General features: G+C 41.2%; 1 protein-coding gene across 6 annotated transcripts in view; it reads left to right on the top strand.

The window, feature by feature from the left end:
* MARK3 (microtubule affinity regulating kinase 3) overlaps positions 1-20,553 on the top strand; it is a 120,964-nt gene that overhangs the window by 65,627 nt on the left and 34,784 nt on the right. For all 6 annotated transcript variants that reach the window (XM_021679867.2, XM_021679866.2, XM_021679865.2 and 3 more), the window contains exons 4-5: positions 13,982-14,030; positions 16,927-16,992. In XM_021679867.2, the coding sequence (XP_021535542.1) occupies positions 13,982-14,030; positions 16,927-16,992 (115 nt within the window). The remainder of the gene's footprint in view (positions 1-13,981; positions 14,031-16,926; positions 16,993-20,553) is intronic.

Here is a 20,553-nt window from a genome sequence, read left to right as displayed (position 1 = left end):
TCTTCTTCTTCTTCTTCTTCTTCTTCTTCTTCTTCTTCTTCTTCTTCCTCTTCCCCTCCTCCTCCTCCCTCCTCCTCTTTCCTCCTTCCTCCCTCCTCCTTTCTTCTTCCTTCTTCCTCCTCTTCTTCCTTCTTCCTCCTCCTCCTTCTTCCTCTTCCTCCTCCTCCTCCTCCTCTTCTTCTCTCAAAATAAATAAATAAATAAATAAATAAAAGGAAGTGTCAGAATAGAAGACTAGAGGACAAAGAATTGAACTTAGTTTTGTCAGATGGAGTGTGTGTGTGTGTGTGTGTGTGTGTAATGTTTAATAGATACAGCAAACCGGAGTGAGCTGAAACCAGGCCTCTAAGAGCAGGAGTTAAGGGTGGAGGTAGGTAGGCTAGTAGCAAAAAGAATCATGCTGAATCATGCCACAGAAAGCTTAGAAATAAGTTTCCCCAGCTCCTTTTGTGGGTGGGGTTACAAGTAGAACTAGAAACAGAAGGATAGGCTGAAAGTGTATATCCAAGGGGCCTATATCGCCTCCCGGTTAGGCAGCTGCCCCTTCTCTGCCCCCAGTAGAAATGGGGCAGTTCGTTTTCTGAAGAGGCTGAATCAGAGAGCACCTAGACTTGGGGACCCCATACCACAAACAGGGACCCACTGAGGGGTGAGACACTCTTTCTCCACTCCCTTTCTTTGCTCACTTCCCAGAACTTTGTTAACCCTTCTATATTGCCTGAAAAGGAAATAGGAGATTTTTTCTCTGGGAAAACTGACTTAAAAGAAAATACAGATAAAAACAGTTGGGGCGGGTGCCTGGGTGATTCAGCCGTTTAGCGTCTGCCTCCGGCTCAGGTCATGATCCCAGGGTCCTGGGATCGAGTCCCACATCGGGCTCCCTGCTTGGCAGGCAGCCTGCTCTCCCTCTTCCACTCCCCCTGCTTGTGTTCCCTCCCTTGCTGTCTCTCTCTCTGTCAAAAAAAAAAAACACAAAAAAACAAAAAACAACAACAGTTGGGGCGCCTGGGTGGCTCAGTTGGTTAAGCGACTGCCTTCGGCTCAGGTCACGATCCTGGAGTCCCAGGATCGAGTCCCGCATTGGGCTCCCTGCTCGGCAGGGAGTCTGCTTCTCCCTCTGACCCTCCCCCCTTTCATGTGCTCTCTCTCTCTCTCTCATTCTCTCTCTCAAATAAATAAAATCTAAAAAAAAAACAAAAACAGTTGGGTGTGGGGCACCTGGGTGGGCTCAGTTGGTTGGGCATCTGCCTTATGGCTCAGGTCATGATCCCAGGGTCCTGGGATCAAGCCCCGCATCGGGCTCCCCGCTCAGCGGGAAGCCTGCTTCTCCTTCTCCCACTCCCCCTGCTTGTGTTCTCTCTCTCGTTGTCTCTCTCTCTGTCAAATAAATAAAATCTTAAAAAAAAAAAAAATAGTTGGATGTCTTCCGCAGAAGCTCCTTAATTTCTGCCCACTAATCTTGTGGTCCAGCCCTCACATACATAACACTCAGTACAGAGCTTTGGTGCCTCTCTTAAATATGGAAATATGGGAGGACAGCCAGGAATCTCCAGATATTTGAGAATAATCAGAGACTAAAACAAACAGGAATAAATAGAAAAACTGAAAGAGGAAACTAGACTACTTTAAAAAAAAAAAAAGGAAAAGGAAAATTACAATTTTTATTTCCAAAGATTTAAAAAAGAGGAAGACAGTAGTACTACAACAGTCATTATATTCATGAAAGAAGAATATGATGCATTGAAAAAGGACCATTGAGGAGAAGGTAATTTATGGTTTTGGGAAGAAAGTCAGTAAAAGGGTTGGAAAGTAAAGTCAAGGAAATCTCTCAGAAAACAATATACAAATTTAAAGACTTGAGAATTAAGGAAGATAAGATATAAAATTGAAGTATCTATGTAGGAGGTGTAGTTTGTGATAACGTGGAGTGGTAAAAAGAACTGAGGATAGGAGGGGAAATTATCAAGGGATAACAAAAGGTAGTTTCCCAGAACTGTGGAACCTAAATTTGCAGCTCAAGAGGCTTGGTGCCCAGTGCGAACATGACAAAAGACCCACAGTATATCTGGAATGAATGCTAATGTACCACAGATACTAAATCTCCAGTACATTAAAATTTAAATACATGAAGGTTAAGGAGAATGAAGAGGAAAAATTAGGTCACAAACAGAATTGTAACAAAATGGCATCACACTATTCTGCATTGCTTTAAGCTCAAAGATAATGGATGGGGGGCGGGGGGCCTGGGGGGCTCAGTCGTTAAGCGTCTGCCTTCAGCTCAGGTCATGATCCCAGGGTCCTGGGATGGAGCCCTGAGTCGGGCTCCCTGCTCGGCGGGAAGCCTGCTTCTCTCTCTCCCACTCCCCCGCTTGTGTTCCCTCTCTCGCTGTGTCTCTCTCTGTCAAATAAATAAATAAAATCTAAAAAAAAAAAAAAAAAAGATAATGGATCAAGGCCTTTAAAATTCTGAACCAGCTGGATATTCACAGGTAAAATATTGAAATTGGACCCCTATCTTACACCACCCACAAAAATTCACTCAAAGTGGATTAAGGTCTTTTTTTTTTTTTTTTTAAGATTTTATTTATTTATTTGAGAGAGAAAGAATGAGAGACAGAGAGCGTGAGAGGGAAGAGGATCAGAGGGAGAAGCGGACTCCCCGCTGAGCAGGGAGCCTGATGTGGGACTCGATCCTGGGACTCCAGGATCATGACCTGAGCTGAAGGCAGTCGCTTAACCAACTGAGCCACCCAGGGGCCCCTCAAAGTGGATTAAGGTCTTAAACGGAAGACCTAAACCATAAAGCTCCTGGAAGAAAACATAGGGGAAAAGCTCTTTGACGTTGACCCTGGCAATGATTTTTTGGGTATGACACCAAAAGCACAAGCAACAAAAGCAAAATTCAACTAGTGGAAGTTCAGAAAACTTAATGTACAGCAAAAGAAACAGTCAACAAAATGAAAAGGCAATCCACAAAATGGGAGAAAAATATTTACAAACCATGTATCTGATAAAGGATTAATATCCAAAATAGATAAGGAGCTCCTATAATTCAATAGCAAAAACAAACATAATCTAATTAAAATGGATAAAGACCTAAAAAGACATTTTTCCAAAGAAGACATACAAATAGCCAGTGCGTCCATGAAAAGGTGTTCAGTGTCACCCATCATCAGGAAAATGCAAATAAAAACCACAATGAGATATTTATCACCTTATATGTGTTAGAATGGCTGTTATCATCAATGCTGGTGAGAATGAGAAATGGCAACCCTTGTGTGAGTGGTGGAAATGTAAATTTTACAGCTGCTTGTGGAAAACAGTGTGGAGGGTCCTTAAACAATTAACAGTAGAGCTGCCATGTGATCTAGCAGTTTCATTTCTGGGTATATATCCATAGGAAGTGAAATCATCATCTTAAAGAGATATCGGACCTCCATTGTTCACTGCAGGATTTTTCACAATAGCTTAGACATTGACACACATTAAGTGTCCACAAATAATGGATAAAGAAGATGTGAGATTACTTATGCACATGCAGAAATACATATTTTCTACATAATATTCCATAAAAAGGGGAATCCTGGTATTTGGGACAACATACTTTGAGAGCATACTAAACAAATCAGATGAAAAAAGACAAATACTGTATGATCTCACCTACATGTAAATCTTAAAAACTAAACTCCTAGAAGCAGAATAGACAGTGGTTGCCAGGGGTTGGGGGTGGAGGAAGTGGGGAGATGTGGATCTAAAGGGTACAAATTTCCCAATTATGAGATGGATAAGTGCCAGGGATCTCATGTACAGCATGGTGACTGTGGTTAACAATACTGTATTGTAGGGGTACCTGGCTGGCTCAGTTGTTAAGTGTCTGCCTTCGGCTCAGGTCGTGATCCCAGGGTCCTGGAATTGAGCCCCGCATCGGGCTCCCTGCTCGGCGGGAAGCCTGCTTCTCCCTCTCCCACTCCCCCTGCTTCTGTTCCCTCTCTCGCTGTGTCTCTCTCTGTCAAATAAATAAATAAAATCTTAAACAACAACAACAACAATATTGTATACTCGAAAGTTGCTATGAGAGTAGATCATAAATGTTCTCACCACCACCATAACAACAACAAAATGGTAATTATGTGAAGTGAAAGATGTGTTAACCAACCTCATTGTGGTAAAGATTTCACAAAATACATATGTGTTTCAAATCATTACATTGTATACCTTAACCTTACACAGTATTACATGTCAATTATATCTCATTAAAGCTGGGGGGGTGAATTTTTCTGAGAGAAAAGAATCTAATCTAGAATTCTTTACCCAAACAAACTGTCAATCACATGTGAAGATAGAATCAAATATTCTGGGGCACACAGGTTTCACAGTTAACCACCCATGTTCTTACCCTTCCTCAGGAGATACTGGTCGTGTATAGTTCACCACCACAAGAGAGAATACCAAGAAAGAGAAAGCATAGGGTTCAGAACAGGAAGTCCAACAGAGTGGGCCTTGAGAATAGGACAAAGGCTTCCAGAATATGAAATATCTACAAAGGAAAAAAATTACTTAACTCTTTGAAAGTATTTGAAAGGAGATTTACACTTATGTCACAGAGTTTAAGGATGAATTAGTAAAGTGAGGGATACACAGAAAACATAAGTGAACAGAATTATTGAGGCAGTATTGGCTCCAAGGAAACCAAAAGCAATCAATAAAAAGGATAGAAATGCATTCCTGGTGTGGCTGTAAATAATGTTTATACATGGGAATGGAAACCGGTACAGCCACTCTGGAAAACAGTATGGCGTTTCCTCAAAAAGTTAAAAACAGAGTTACAGGGGCTCCTAGGTGGCTTATTCGTTAGCAGCTGCCTTCGGCTCAGGTCATGATTCCAGGGTCCTGGGATCGAGCCCCACATCGGGCTCCCTGCTCCGCAGGAAGCCTGCTTCTCCCTTTCCCACTCCCCCTGCTTGTGTTCCCTCTCTTGCTGTCTCTCTCTCTGTCAAATAAATAAATAAAATCTTTTAAAATAAATAAATAGATAAAAACAGAGCTACCCTACTACCCAGCAATTGCACTACTAGGTATTTACCCAGAGGATACAAACATAGTGGTCTGAACGGGCACCTGCACCTCAATGTTTATAGCAGCAATGTCCACAATAGCCAAACTATGGAAAGAGCCCAGATGTCCATCAACAGATGAATGGATAAAAACAGTACACACACACACACACACACACACACAATATGGAATATTACTGAGCCATCAAAAATGAAATCTTACCATTTGCATCGACATGGATGGAACTAGAGGGTATCATGCTAAGCAAAATAAGTCAATCAGAGAAAGACAATTATCGTATGATTTCACTCATGTGGAATTTAAGAAACAAAACAGAGAATCATAGGGGAAGGGAGGGAAAAATAAAACGACGAAATCAGGAAGACCATAAGAGACTGTCAACTATAGAGAACAAACTGAAAGTTGCTGGAGGGAAGGTGGGTGGCAGGGATGGGGTAACTGGGTGATGGACATTAAGGAGGGCACATGATGTAATGAGCACTGGGTGTTATATGCAATGGATGAATCACCGAACTCTACCTCTGAAACTAATAATACACTGTATGTTAATTAATTGAATTTAAATAATATTTATACAGTGTAAACAATAATTTAGCCAAATGCTCTGAGAACTGATTAGGAGGAAGGAGGGAAGGGACATGGGATGGGAGAGCCAGGTCTTCACTGCCAACGTTAAGAAATCTGTGGATATGGGGCGCCTGGGTGGCTCAGTTGGTTAAGCGACTGCCTTCGGCTCAGGTCATGATCCTGGAGTCCCGGGATCGAGTCCCGCATTGGGCTCCCTGCTCGGCAGGGAGTCTGCTTCTCCCTCTGACCCTCCTCCCTCTCGTGCTCTCTGTCTCTCATTCTCTCTGTCTCAAATAAATAAATAAAATCTTTAAAAAAAAAGAAATCTGTGGATAGGGGCGCCTGGGTGGCTCAGTTCGTTGAGCGACTGCCTTCGGCTCAGGTCATGATCCTGGAGTCCCGGGATCGAGTCCCGCATCGGGCTCCCTGCTCAGCGGGGAGTCTGCTTCTCCCTCTGACCTTCCTCCTTCTCATGCTCTCTGTCTCTCATTCTCTCTCTCTCAAATAAATAAATAAAATCTTTAAAAAAAAAAAAATCTGTGGGTAATGGGGTGGGGGAAGGGACTAAGCAAATCAATGAACTGCAGCACAAGCATGCTATTTAGGAGTCTTTTTTTTTTTTTAAGATTTTATTTGCTTATTTATTTAAGAGAGAGAGTGTGTGTGTGAGAGAGAGATCACAAGCAGCGGGGAGGGGTAGAGGGAGAAGCAGATTCCCCACTGAGCAGGGAGCCTGATGCAGGGCTCGATCCCAGGACCCTGGGATCATGACCTGAGCCGAAGGCAGACGCTTAACCAACTGAGCCACCCAGGTGCCCACATGCTATTTAGAAATAAGGCAGCAAATACCAGAGTTGAAAGTGCTTGCCAGAGTAGGTAGCTATAAGAAAACATCTAAAATGGAAAATCAAGGAAGTGTTATATTCTGGCTTTTTAGAAATAAGTAGGTAGGGGGGGGGCGCCTGGCTGACTCAGTTGGTAGAGCATGCTGCTCTTGATGTTGGGGTTGTGAGTTGAACCCCCACGTTGGGTGTAGAAATTACTTTAAAAAATAAAATCTTAAAAAAAGAAAAAAGAAAGCATGTATGCCCTTTGTCCCCCGTCCTGTTTCTAAGAATCTACCTTGCCAATATATTTGCATGAGTGTACAAGTAATATATACCTGTGTATACAGAGGTCCCCCCTTTTCCAAGGGGGTCCGTTCCAAGACTCCCTATAGATACCTGAACCTGTGGATAGTACCAAACCTTATATAATACTATGTTTTTCCTGTACATACAAGCCTATGATAAAGTTTAATTTATAAATTAGGCACAGTAAAAGAATAACAATAATAACTAATAATAAAATATGGGGCCCCTGGGTGTCTCAGTCAGTTAAGCATCTGACTCTTGAATCTGGCTCAAGTTCTGATCTCATGGCTCATGAGATCAAGCCCCGCGTCAGGCTCCCCACTCAGCAGGAGTCTGCTTGGACATTCTCTCCCTCTGCCTTTCCCCTGCGCATACTCTCTCTCTCTCTCTCTCTCTCTCAATAAATAAATCTTTTTTAAGAAACCTAATAATAAAACAGAACAATTATAGGGGCACCTGGTTGGCTCAGTCAGTTAAGCGTCCGACTCTTGGTTTCAGCTCAGGTCATGATCTCAGAGTTGTGGGATCAAGCCCTGCGTGGGGCTCTGCACTGGGCATGGAGTCTGCTTGAAATTCTCTCTCCCTCACCCTCTGCCCCTTTTGGCTATATATAGCCCCCCCCCCCCAAAAAAGAACAATTATAACCATATACTGTAGTAAAGCTATGTGAATGTGGTCTCTCAAAACATTTTATTGTACTGTACTTATCCTTCTTTTTGTGATGATGTGAGATGATAAATATGCCTTCGTGATGGGGTGAAGTGAAGTGAGGTGAGTGAGGTAAGCTTTGTGATGTAGCGTTAGGCTACTACTGACCTTCTGGCCATGCATCAGAAGGAGGATCGTCTGCTGGATTGAGGTTGATCACAGGGAACTAAAAGTGCCGAGGAGGTTGGGGGACAGGGCACTACTGTACAAGGATATTCACCGTGATGTTAACAAAAATATGTCAGTAACCTACATGTCATCGGTAAAATTCTAGTTAAATACATTGTAATACACCCATATCTGTCATATCTCCATGTCTGTAGACCTCTCTTCCTGAGTGGGAGAGGTCACTGCTTTTGGCTAGTGTTAGACAAATGGTCTTTAGTAATACTGTTTTTGGGGGGTTTTTTTAAAGATTTTATTTATTTATTTGAGAGAGAGAGAACACATGAGAGGGGATAGGGTCAGAGGACGAAGCAGACTCCCTGCCGAGCAGGGAGCCCGATGCGGGACTCGATCCAGGGACTTCAGGATCATGACCTGAGCTGAAGGCAGTCGCTTAACCAACTGAGCCACCCAGGCGCCCTAGTAATACTGTTAATAATTATCTTATCTCCCTATCATTTGTTAACTTTCCTAGTCTGTTCTTTATTTTAAGATATTTAATGTTGAGGTGATTCTGAGAGTGACTCGGATCTCTTTACCTGCCTTAAGTTTTAAGTTTTGCCTTACAGCATTGGCTCTCATATTTACTTTACTTCAGAGATACTCCCTGGAAGACTTACTTGCCTTTCACCCCCTGGCAGCCTCCACCCACATGGTGAAAAGGGATAGGAAATGCTCTTCTTGTTAAGAGTGATCAAAATACAGCATTTCCAGCTACCTTGTCTTTTTCAAGAATTCCCCTTTTAGCCAAAACAAACAAACAAAAAAAACACCTTTTCTTTGTTCATTCTCAACCCTTCTTAAAAATCAGATTAATTGAGGGAAGGGAGGTAGATAATACAATTATGTGTCTTAAAGTTCAAAGGACAGAAAAAGTATTGAAGGAAAGGTCTTCATTCAGCCTTTGACTACCAGCCACCCCGTCCTGTCCCTGGGACAACCAGAGGCATCATTTTCTGTTTGTCCTTCCAGAGATATTCTGTGTATAGAAAAGCAAAGACATAGTTTTCCTTTTTTACACCAACGCGTTTTCTTCACAGTTCCTTCTCCATTAACTCTGTGGGCTTTTGCCAGCCCCTCTCCCTCAGTTTTATCTGAGAGGGTCTTTGATTTGTTCTTTTTGTTCAGCAGAGCTGGAATAGCAGTGTAGTAAGACAAAGGGACAGAGGTTTCTGCACAGTGAAGAGGAAAAGCAGGTCCATCATCCTTCTGTCTTTCCTTCCTGAAGCACCCTCGAGATGCTCTAGGACCTGGGATGCTGTTGGTGAATAGACTCTGGGCCCCACGTGTAGGTCTGTCCTAGGCATTAGACTTCAGTGTTTGGATTTCATTCTGTCTCTCTGGCTGCCTTCTTCTCTGAGAGTCTCCATTGTGGGCCCCAGTTCTTTTGTCTCTGAAATGTTTGCTTTTTGGTGTTCTGTCTTTTCATCCTGCACAATTAGGCAGTGTTACGTCCTTCCAAGGATGCCATCTCTATGCTGGTAATTCTACAGAACATATCTCTGTCCCAGCCTTTTTTCCTGAGCTCCAGACCCAAATACCATGCACTTTCACTGGCCTAAAGCGCCCTCACACTCCATGTCCAAAAGCAACTCCGTCTGCCTTGCTGCAGCCTGTCATGTCTTCTCTGTCTCAGAGTGGCACCCAGACCCACACAGGGGTATCAGTGCCCACTTGGCCTTCCTCTCCTTTACCCCCTGAATGTTTCCTGACTGTGTCTCCTTCTCTTTATCCGAGACTGCTGATAATTACCCACGAATCTTAGATTTATAGCATGGCTATTTTCTGTTCAAGAAGAGGGTGGTTATTATGTTTACTTCATTATTTCTAACACGTAAGTTGTCATTCAGCCTGTCACTCTGCTGCCATGAAAAGTACAGGCTCTCAGTGTCACAGCCTGGTCCTTCTGTCTTGTACCTATTATATATCTGGAGAGGGGAGTCTGAATACTTTCACCATCATGATTTAGGTAACAGTTTTATGTGACCCCTCCCATGTTCTTTTTTACATGCTCACTTTACTTTTTCATTGTTTGTTAAATTGTCTTTTTCCAAAGATAATTCCTGGGCATCCCAAGTCCTGGTTGTTGGGACATCTCTTTACTCTGTGGTACTATGCATTTGGTGTCCTTGGTATTCTGATCACAGGATCCCGAATCTTTGCCTTCGAACATGTTTGTTCTCCTCCTGGGTACTGGTTCCTAGAGGACTTGAAGATGTTAGGAGGTTGCAGATTGGTCAGTGAGGAGAGAATTCTTACACTTCATATATTTCTGTATTATTTCATTTTGTTTTTTACAACTAGCATCTGCATAAGATTGAAAAGGAGTGTAAAGAAGTTGAATTAAGATAGAAGTAGGTGGATTTAAGTGTCCTTTTGTAATAACAAAACTTTAAAAAAAACATGTCCCTATAATCCTAATAGGGACTTCCCTAAAATTTCATGCCTTCTCTTCAGTAAGTTACTTCTATCCAAATTTAACTGTCTTCAGCTATGAGGTTCATAGTTGATACAAATATATGAAATCTCTGGCATGTTGTTGTGGGGTTTTTGTTTTTTGGGGTTTTTTTTCCTCTGTCTCCCCCAAAATGTCTGGCATTTTTATCACTTATATGCAGATTGTCAACTTTTAAAAATTGTGCCAGTGCCCATCTGTTGCTCTGGAATTTTCTGTACCAGCAGCTTATAATCTATCAATGAATTTACTTGTAAATTTCGAAGGCAGCTGCATGGCATCATGAGATGAGTGTGGACCTTGGAGTCAGTAAACCTAGAGTCCTGGCTCCAGCACCTACTAGCTGGGAGTCCTTGGACGTGTTTCTCAACTTGCTCAGTTCTCCTTCCTACGCATTGGAGGTGATCACAGTCACCAGACAGAGTTGTGAACATTAAGTTAGATCATGGATGGAAGCATCTAGCTTTATGCTTTAGGCACAGTGGACACCTAACACCTCATAGCTGTTGGCTTCTTGCTTCCTCTCCACCTCCTTGATTAACTTGCTATAGATTTATTAACTACTTTCTGCCTGAAACACAGTTCTGAGAGAGGTAAATATGTAAAGTTATTTGGTAATATCCTGACACTATCCTACTAGGGAATCTGAGGCTATTCTTTCTGCCTCCAGAATTAAGCTTGTACGACCCATCCCTCTGTCTGGTGCCATTTACCTTTCCTCTGTGTTTTCACAACACATGCCTTGGCATGACCTCCGCTGTAACTCATAGGTTGTCTGTAGTGTATCAGTTATCCGCTGCTCTCTAACAAATTACTCCAGAACTGAGCAACTGAAACAAAGCCATTTGTTACCTCATCATTCCTGCAAGTCATGTGTTTGGGAGTGACTTATATGTCAGTTCTGGCACAGGTGCTCTCAAGAAGTTTTGGGTAAGAGCCACAACTCCGGCATCTGAAGGCTTGATGAGGCTGGTGGGTCTGCTTCCCTCTCACCTGGCTCTCTTGAGGGGCTGCAGTTCCTCACCAGCTGTGCTCATGAGGCCTCAGTACTTTGCCATCTGGGGGTCTGTCCATCGAGGTGTTTAATGTCCCCACGACACATAAGCGAGTAATCTCTGAGAGCATGGAGGGAGCCATAGGACCTAGGCATTCTCTGCAAGTCCCCCACCATCGCCTCTGCCTTACTCTTTTCGTTAGAAGCAAATCACTAAGTGCAGCCCACACTCAAAAGAGAGGAATATGAAGTTCTGTCTTTTGCAGGGAGGATTGTCAAAGAATTTGTGGACATGTTTTAAAACCACCATACCTAGGGTGCTTGCTGAAAGTAATATTCTTAATCCCACTTCAGATCTAGCAAGAGGTAGGGCCCAGGGACCTGGAGTTTGCACAAACACCCTTATGATTCTGATGCAGGTGACCTGAAATCCACACCTGGAAATGCATTGTTCTGCCAGAGGTATCACTTGGTCTTCCTTAAATAAATAGTCTTAATTGGCCACACCATATCTTTGCTCACATATATAAAGCACACATAGCTCATTTTTTACTGTGGACATCTTTTTGAGTCCTGCATGAGTCTGGTCACCTCCATGGTATCTGCTACCCCAGACTAAAGTGAGCTCTCCCTTTCTTGAATTCCTGTAATATCGCATCTTTTCCTGCCGTGTGGCTCTGATTACTTTGTTTCCTTGCTGCACTGCTAGTAGGTATTTAAAAATGACTGCCTTTCCATTTGACCTGCTCTCCTGCCAGCAGAACGGTGACAGCTCTGCACCAAGCATCCTGCTACTCAGGATTTAAAAGCAGGGTGGTCATTAGAATGCTAAGGAGGCTGGCTCAAACCACACTTCTTGGTAGTTAGTACTTTGATAGAGACATTTATCAAACAAACGAGTTCCTGTTGTGTGCCAGGCTTGGTTTCAAGTATACAGTAGTGAAAGGAGACCAGTGTACCTCCCCCCACCCCACACGGATGACAAGGCAACAATGAACAGGTACACAAAAATGTATCTTTATACTTGAAAGACATTCTAGAGAAGAAGCAAACAGACCACTATGATGTAAAATAAAGGAGATCTTCTTAGATAAGGTTTTCAGAGAATCTGCTTGAGACTACAAGGACAGAAAGGAGAAAAGACTAAGGAAAGAAAGAAGTTCGAATGTTCTGATACCTGAGAGGAATCAGGGTGGCTGGAGGAGTGTCACGTTGCAGGGAGAAGTAGAGGCCACCATGGCCATGGTCTGGGTTTTATACTAAATGCAGGGTCCTAACGTGTTGGTATTGTATCCAACTTGGAGCTCTCCTACTTTAGCAGTTGTGGAAATAACTAGGACATTCAGATTATAAGCTACAAATTCCACTGTAATGAATTGGAAAACAGGGTTTCTGTGTTGGCTTGACAGAAGGAAACTAAGATAAAGAACTCAAGCCTGAGCGGTGGTCAGGGTAGCTGTCTTCTCATCTCAGAACATAAATTGTGAGAATGACCACAAAAGCAACAGGAGATATTTTTGTTGGAGATAAAAGTGCTCCAGCCTTTGGAGAAGATCAGTATTCAGGAAAGGAATCTTACTCATCTGACTCCATGTTTTTAAGCTCTCAGATCAGTTTAGAGGTCAGATACGTCCATGTCCATCTCCGTGCTCTTAGTTGTTAGGTGCTGATTCAATTCTAGATTAGATGTGGTAGATGGGACAAATGCAGTAAGACCCCTGTGATTTCTCCCCAGATTCCTTTCCACAGAGCCAGCTGTTCCTCCTCTTCCCAAGTTCTTCCCAGCCAGTGCCTCCCATAGGTTATAGATACTGGGTGTTGGGAGACCTTGGTTCTGGCCCAGTTCCCCGCAGAAAGAGAACAGGACCTTGGGAGATCTTTTCCTCTCCTTTCCTGGTTTCCACTTGTTTGCAAGAGGTTTGGATAAGATGGCCTCTAAAATTCTGTTATTTTCTGAGATCTTCTGATATTAGCCTAGGCCATAACACCATGACTCTCTTGTGCATTCACAGCACATGTTTATACAACAACAGTTTAATATTTCTCCTTATTCTGTGTGATGGCTGGGCAGCTCTACCAGTCTTACCTGGATGGTTTTTCTTATGGCATCCTCTGGGTTCATTTGTGTGGCAGCATTCAGCTGACAGGTTGATGGGGCTGTACTCAGGTGGGACAGTGGGTCTTTCCCTACATATACTCTTTCATCCTCAAAGAGGCTAGACTGACCTCTTCATATCATATGGCAACATCATTCCAAGACAGCAAGCACCGGATACGCAAGCATTTATCCACCCTCTTCTTGCTGGATGGATGATATCAAATTTGATAATGTTTCATTGGCCAGAGCAAGTCACACAGCCCATACAAAAATGTGAACATGCGAGGCAGAACTCATTAGGACCATTAATTTAACAGTCGGCCACAACCGCCATGCTAAATTACCTGTCTTCTCCAACAAGGATTTCCCAAAGTGGTTTTGAAAATATCTTCTCCTAGAATTACTTGGAATTATCAGTCCTAATACACTCATGATGTAGTTCATTAGGACTGTACACGGTTGGATTTGCAATATCTACCCCTGGGTAGGTATTGAATCAGACTGAGTTTAATCACAAACTATTCTTGCCTAAATCTGATCTTATATGTTCAAGATAGCAAAATATAATTAAGATTGTGGTATCATCCTCCTCTGCAACTTCTGCTTTTCCAGGAGCTAAAACTGAAGCATTTATAGCTTCTCTGGACTTTCATGCTAGTGTTAGATGCAGACTGTTGAACATTACCAGTGGGTCAGTTATCTAAGAGAAGATTTAAATTTGTATCGCAACAGTGGAATAGAATGTTTAATAACCTGTGTTGGGGAATTATGTGTTTGTTTTTTAGCTCTTCAGAGAAGTAAGAATAATGAAGATTTTAAATCATCCAAACATAGGTATTTTCTGCTTTCTTAAATACTTTTGGGTCTAAATGCATTCCATTTGGGGTCTAAACCTATATGCCAAGAGTGATAGGAGATTCCTTCCCTCCTCCCAGCCCAGGTACACTTTTCATAAAATATATATTTATACAAATTGTTGATTATTTGTATTAACTTTTTGAAATTACTAAAGACAAGTTAAAAGCTTAGGTATTAAACTCTTGAATTTAAAGCTTTAATGCAGTAGAAACTCTAATCAGATCATAACTTTCCAATTTTTAATGCATATTAGAAAATAATTTTATTTAACTCATATATGGAAAAGGGAATTATAGTAAGTCAGAGTTAAGATTTTCAAAGGTGGGCGCCTGGGTGGCTCAGTCGTTAAGCGTCTGCCTTCGGCTCAGGTCATGATCCCAGATCCCACATCGGGCTCTCTGCTCTGCGGGAAGCCTGCTTCTCCCTCTCCCACTCTCCCTGCTTGTGTTCCTGCTCTCGCTCTGTCTCGCTCTGTCAAATAAATAAACAAAATCTTTAAAAAAAAAAAAAAAATTTTCAAAGGTATAACAGGTTTTGCTATGGCAGTGTTCTTAAGAAATTACTTGTCCATTGAATTGTATTTTAAAAGATATAGGATACCTGCTATCTAATGGAATTTTTTGAGGAATTGTTTTGTATAGCACAGGTATGTTTCATGTGCCCTCTGTGTGCATAGCTCAGTGCTAGGTTCAGTGAGTTGGGTTTAAAGGAGGGGTATAGGGCGCTTGGCTGGCTCAGTCAGTAGAGCATGTGACTATTGATCATCAGGGTCATGAGTTCAAGCCCCATGTTGGGTGTTGAGCCTACTTAAAAATAAGTAAATAAGTAAGGATGAGGAAGGGTCATGGTCCTGCTCTCATCATAATTATAGGAACAAGGTGAAAGTATGCAAATTACTTAGTATTTTGTATATACATCTCAATGAAAATGTAGAGCTCTTTTTGAATAATATAACTTTTTTATTGTTATTATTTCAAGAATGAAATAGCTGTTAAGACAGCCACTTTTACCACTTTAATATCAAAATAAGTTCTAGGAAGTGGGAGGGACGAAGTTTGATGTTAACGGATATCCTATCAAGAATTTTTTTTTTTTTAAGATTTTATTTATTTATTTGACAGAGCAAGAGAGCACAAGCAGGGGGAGCAGTAGAGGGAGAGGGAGAAGCAGGCTCCCCGCTGATCAGGGAGCCCGATACGGGGCTTGATTCCAGAACCCTGGGATCATGACCTGAGCCGAAGGCAGACGCTTAACCATCTGAGCCCCCTATCAAGAATTCTTAAGGCACAAGAATAGAAGATTAAATGGAGCCACTGGAAGGAAAAGCTTATATATACCCTATTTCATCAGATCTAAGCCACATCATTTAAAAGGCGTTTTTGGTTTTACATGCTGCTAAGGAAAAAAATTCTACCAAGCGGTCATCTTATTCTTAGTGATATTAGTTAAAATGTGAAAAAATTTAATCTTAGAATCAGTGAAATACAGTGTTTGGAGAAAAATAACAAGGAATATAATAACAGGAAGAAAACCTTTCTTCACTTTTCATTTCAGCCGTTTGGGGTTAGCTAGCTAATTCTTGGCTTCAGATTCCAGCTTTTCACCAAATAACCAATCACTGCAGCCTAGAACTAGCTAACTTAAACATAGTTATTTCGTTCTTTAGTTATTAAGTTGTGCCCTGATTAGAGTTTTCTCTGCTTACTCCCAAATAACATATCTTTGATAATAGATATGAATTTCTAAAAATTTAAATTTGTATTGGATTCAGATAGTTTTTCCAGAAGAGCCAGTATTTGCATTGGAATTTTAGAAAGGTTTTATTTGTATGTTTATGGTTTACCAGCACATATGCCTTAAATTTCTTTAAATTATTTTTCCTGACAACCTGAACATACCATTTTAGAAATGACATAGTTTTATTCATCAGTGCAACAAACATGTATTACATACTGTGTTAGGCACTTTATTTGGTCTGATACTCTATATTAAAGTGTCAGAAAATAGCCTGCAATATAAGAGACTAGCACCCTGTCCCCTGTTTTTTGGTAAATTTAACTTTAGAGTATGTATTACCAAAATAAAGTAGATGTGGAAAATAGTGAGTCAGTAGCTTTAGAAATGTACTTCAGTTTCATTTTAAAATGTGTATATTTCTGATTGGTTTGATATGGTTTTGTGAATTAAAAGTAATAGAAATATGATTTCAATCTGTAACAAGGGACTGCTGTATAGCAAAGTCACAATGACCCATTGCAAGTAATTCTTTAAAAAGTTCTTTTCAATTAACTATAGCATAATCCCTTCTACTACTTTCCATCTCTGGCTTCAGAATAGTAACAAAAGAAGCTTTTTCTCTGAGAAGGAGTGAACAGAAGTTTCCCAAGCAACAGAAGTCTCAAGTGAAATTGTTCTATATATCCTTAAAGCCATAATGACAAGTGAACGCACTTAAACTTGGAGAAGTAGAGTAGATCTGAGCAGTTCCTGCAGGTCGAGAATGTGAAGTAAGAACCCTTTTCCTGAGGGAAAAGCACAATCTGCTGGGAGGGCAGCTAACCAGTGTAGACACCATACAGGATGAGGACAGAGGAGATGTGAGTAGGTACACAGCCTGGACTGCTGAGTGCATGCCAAAGTTACATTGTTTGAGCACCCAGAAATACCTTTATTTTTATGGAATTCCATGCTTTTATAAAATGTGTTGTTGTAATATATGAGAAAATTCCCAAAAAACATTCTATTAAGGCAGCCAGTTATAAAAATCTTTAACAGGGAAAAAGTTTCTTTTAGTACTTACAGTTTATATGTACAGTGTATACACATACAGACGTTTGTTTCTTTTTCTCCCATATCCTTTCCCCTCCCCCAGTGAAGTTGTTCGAAGTCATTGAAACTGACAAAACGCTCTACCTAATCATGGAGTATGCAAGTGGAGGTAAGAAACTTCTATGGTTTTTCTTTCTTTCTTCCCTTTTTAGAAGAATACACAACCACACTGCCCACATGGATCATTGTTAAGGTTTCATTTAACATCCGGAGTCGTAATACAGTAGCATGAGAATCAGAAAAGCTGTCTTGGCTCTTTTGTGGCTCTTCTGTAGTTCACTATTAGCATTATTAATGATATCCAAAACTTGGATTTTTTTTTTATTGTGGTAAAATGTACATAACATAAAATTTAGCATTTTGACCATTCTAAGTGTACAGTTCTGTGACATTAAGTACATTCACATTGTTATATAGCCATGACCACCATCCATCCCCAGAACTTTTTCATTTTCCCAAACTGAAACTCTGTCCCCATTAAACACTAACTTCCCTCTCCTCCTCCCTAGCCCCTGGTGCCCACCGGTCTACTTCCTGTCTCTGTGGATGTGACTGCTCTAGGTAGTCATATGAGTGGTATCTCACAGCACTTGTCCTTTTATGCCTACTTCACTCAGCATAATGTCTTCAAGGTTCATCCCTGTCAGAGTTTTCCTTCCTCTTTAAGGCTGAATAATATACCATTATGTATATATATGCACACCACATTTTGTTTAAGAACTTGGGTTTTTAAATATATCAGTGCATTAGCTTGTTTGAAATAAATGTGTACTGCCGGGCGCCTGGGTGGCTCAGTTGGTTAAGCGACTGCCTTCGGCTCAGGTCATGATCCCGGGGTCCTGGGATCGAGTCCCGCATCAGGCTCCCTGCTCTGCGGGAAGCCTGCTTCTCCCTCTCTCACTCCCCCTGCTTGTGTTCCCTCTCTCGCTGTGTCTCTCTGTCAAATAAATAAATTTAAAAAAAATAAAATAAAATAAATGTGTACTGCCTATTGGATGGTTTTCTTTGTGTCATTGATGTTCATCTTTCCCAAGGCCAGAAATGGTGCTTGCAGTGCATATATTTAGATTTTCCTTAAAGATTAAGGACTTGGCCTACAAGACTATATACATGTAGTCATTTTTCTGAAATGCATGTATATAACTGTTCTCTTTTACAGAGATACTCCTCTGGGGGTTGAAGTTGGGTTAGGCTTGTAGTTTTTGGACCACATGTAAGTCTCCTTGTGTGTGGAGAGCAGAAGCGTTCTGATTGGTCTTTGTGTGCCCCCTACCTCTACACCTCTAGATAGTGCCTGGCACGTGGCCAATGCTTAACAAGTAAGGATTGAAGTGTGCTTATGAAAGGACAGACTACTAGGGACATACTCCTTTAACTAGGGGCATAAGTATAGCTTCGACTGTTTTGCTCATAGTAGTTTTATTTTATCTTAGCACTTCGATCAGACAGAAGATTCAGTCACAGCCTCGCTGTAATGAATTAACTATTAAATAAAAGATTGTAAACCTGCTGTGGGCAGGAATGAGTTACAATAGGAAAACCTTTGATGCCGCTTTTTCATACTCCTAATTCATTATTAGTTGTGTGATTTAGAGTTTAAATGTGTGGTTTGAGAATTTAGGTTGGGATTTTTCACAATTGAGGAGAAGTAGGAAGAGCTGAAACTGAATTGCAGCGCCAAAAATCTATATGGAGTTCTAATACTTTCTCCTCGTGTTACAGAGTTATGTTCATAACCTTTTCATTTGTGTAGCTTTCTCTCACTGGATCTCCTTTGACCCTCACAATGACTCCGTGATGTGGCCAGGCAGTGAAGGATGGGCTTTTACCCTTGAGGAAACGGAGGCTGGGAAGTCATTGTGGTCACGCTGCCAGGCCCACAGCCCTAGCCTTCTGACAGTAGATAGGCTCTCCTAATTGGTCAGTTGGTCATGACTTTCCTTTTCCATCTATTTTAGGTGTTAGTGTCATAGAGATTGCTCTTATATAGGGGCAAAACTAATCTGAGAAGCATCCACTTTTAGTAGAAAGAGGGTGGGCTTTTGAAAACACAGACATGGGGTCAGTCCAGCCAGGGCCTCTCATTGACAGTGTGACCTGATAAGTCAACATGTCTCTGAGCTTCTTAGTGGTGGTGCTTTTTTGGCTTGGGCTATTTTAATCAGCTCAACAAAGCACTATCAATCTCCAGGACATCTGTTTTTTTGTGGTTACATTTGTCATTTGGAACAACCAGAGTCTAATTAAATTGACTACCTATTCCTCCCTAGCCTGGTATTTTTTGATTTCGTAGAATCATAGAATTTTACACTTGGAAGGAATCTTAGAAGTCATCGAAGGCAACTGCCTAATTTTTATAGATGAAACTAAAGCTCTGGAAGGTTGTTCTGTGCCAGCAGTTCTATTGCTTGTTTAGTGGCAGGACCCCAACTAGGACCAAGGGCTCTCTGAACTGACCTGTCCAGTGTCCTGTCAACCACATGGTCCCTGACCTGGGTGGGGAGAGCCACTCTTTTCTGTCTTTTTCCTAATAAAGAGCCTTTTGAGGTTTTCAGTTTAGCTACTTAATCTGAATGCTAATACATTTTTAATAAGGAAAATAAAGTGATCTGGGTTGAATTCCTGATTTATAACTTAGTGATTGTGAGTATGACTTTATGGTTCCAAAATCTCTTAAGAGGTTTATATTGCTTTTGAATTTATAAAAATTTTTTTAAATTATATTGACAGACTTAGACTTTTCTCCATGTTACTCTACAACAGCTAGTGGGTACAGCAACTAGTGGGTTTAATCCATTAGTTTTTTTAAGTCAAAACTGTTTTTCATATGATATGCACACATCTTCAGTTGTTTTCACTTTTTAACCACTTGTTTTGACATTGTATACTACTCTGCAAATAGAAAGGTCATTTGCTTAGAAAATTCTGACATTTTACTGAGCTGACATTTAACTTCATGATTCATCATAGTTAAACGAGTTGTGTAGTGTGAATTAACAATATGTAATGCGTTTTAAAAGATCATTATGCAATCAAGTGATAACTTGAAAATATTTATGCCCGTCCATTATTTAAAAATGTTTCAGCTAGGCTAAAAACTTAAAAGTTAGAGATATTAATATGTAATTCAGAATAACTTTTTCTTCAAAAGTATTTGTTATGTTCTGAAACTAAGCATTTTTTAAGTATCAAAATCTTTTAGTTGAATGTTGTCACTAAGCTGATGGAAATATTCTTTATTTGTATGAAGTAGATGTGACTCTTTCCCAAACATATTTTATGTCTAATTTGCTCAATTAGTACCCTTTTCTGTTGATTTCAGAGGTATTGTTTCTTTATACCCAGTTGATAAGCAAGTATTTCCTGAAGTGTCACCTCTTCCCTGAGGAATTAACACTGTGTAAACTACCAAGTGGATGTCCACCAGCATGTTCTGTTGGGCATGTTCTGTTGGCTTGACCTTCCCACTGAGTCCCGAACCTCCCCACTTCTTACCACCACTGCCACTTCCCGCTCAAGGCCCAGCCTCCCTCATTCTTGCCCTGATTATTGCGCTACTCCCTCATGTTTCTGTCCCTTCCGCAACCCTGACCTCCTCCCCCTCTGGCAGCCAGAGTGACCCTTTTAAGAGGTCAGTCATTTCATAGCCTCCTCTGCTTCTCCTCACTCA

The sequence above is a fragment of the Neomonachus schauinslandi genome, chromosome 9, assembly GCF_002201575.2.
Source record: "Neomonachus schauinslandi chromosome 9, ASM220157v2, whole genome shotgun sequence".
Taxonomy (NCBI): domain Eukaryota; kingdom Metazoa; phylum Chordata; class Mammalia; order Carnivora; family Phocidae; genus Neomonachus; species Neomonachus schauinslandi.
This window is presented reverse-complemented; position numbering and strand designations above follow the sequence as displayed.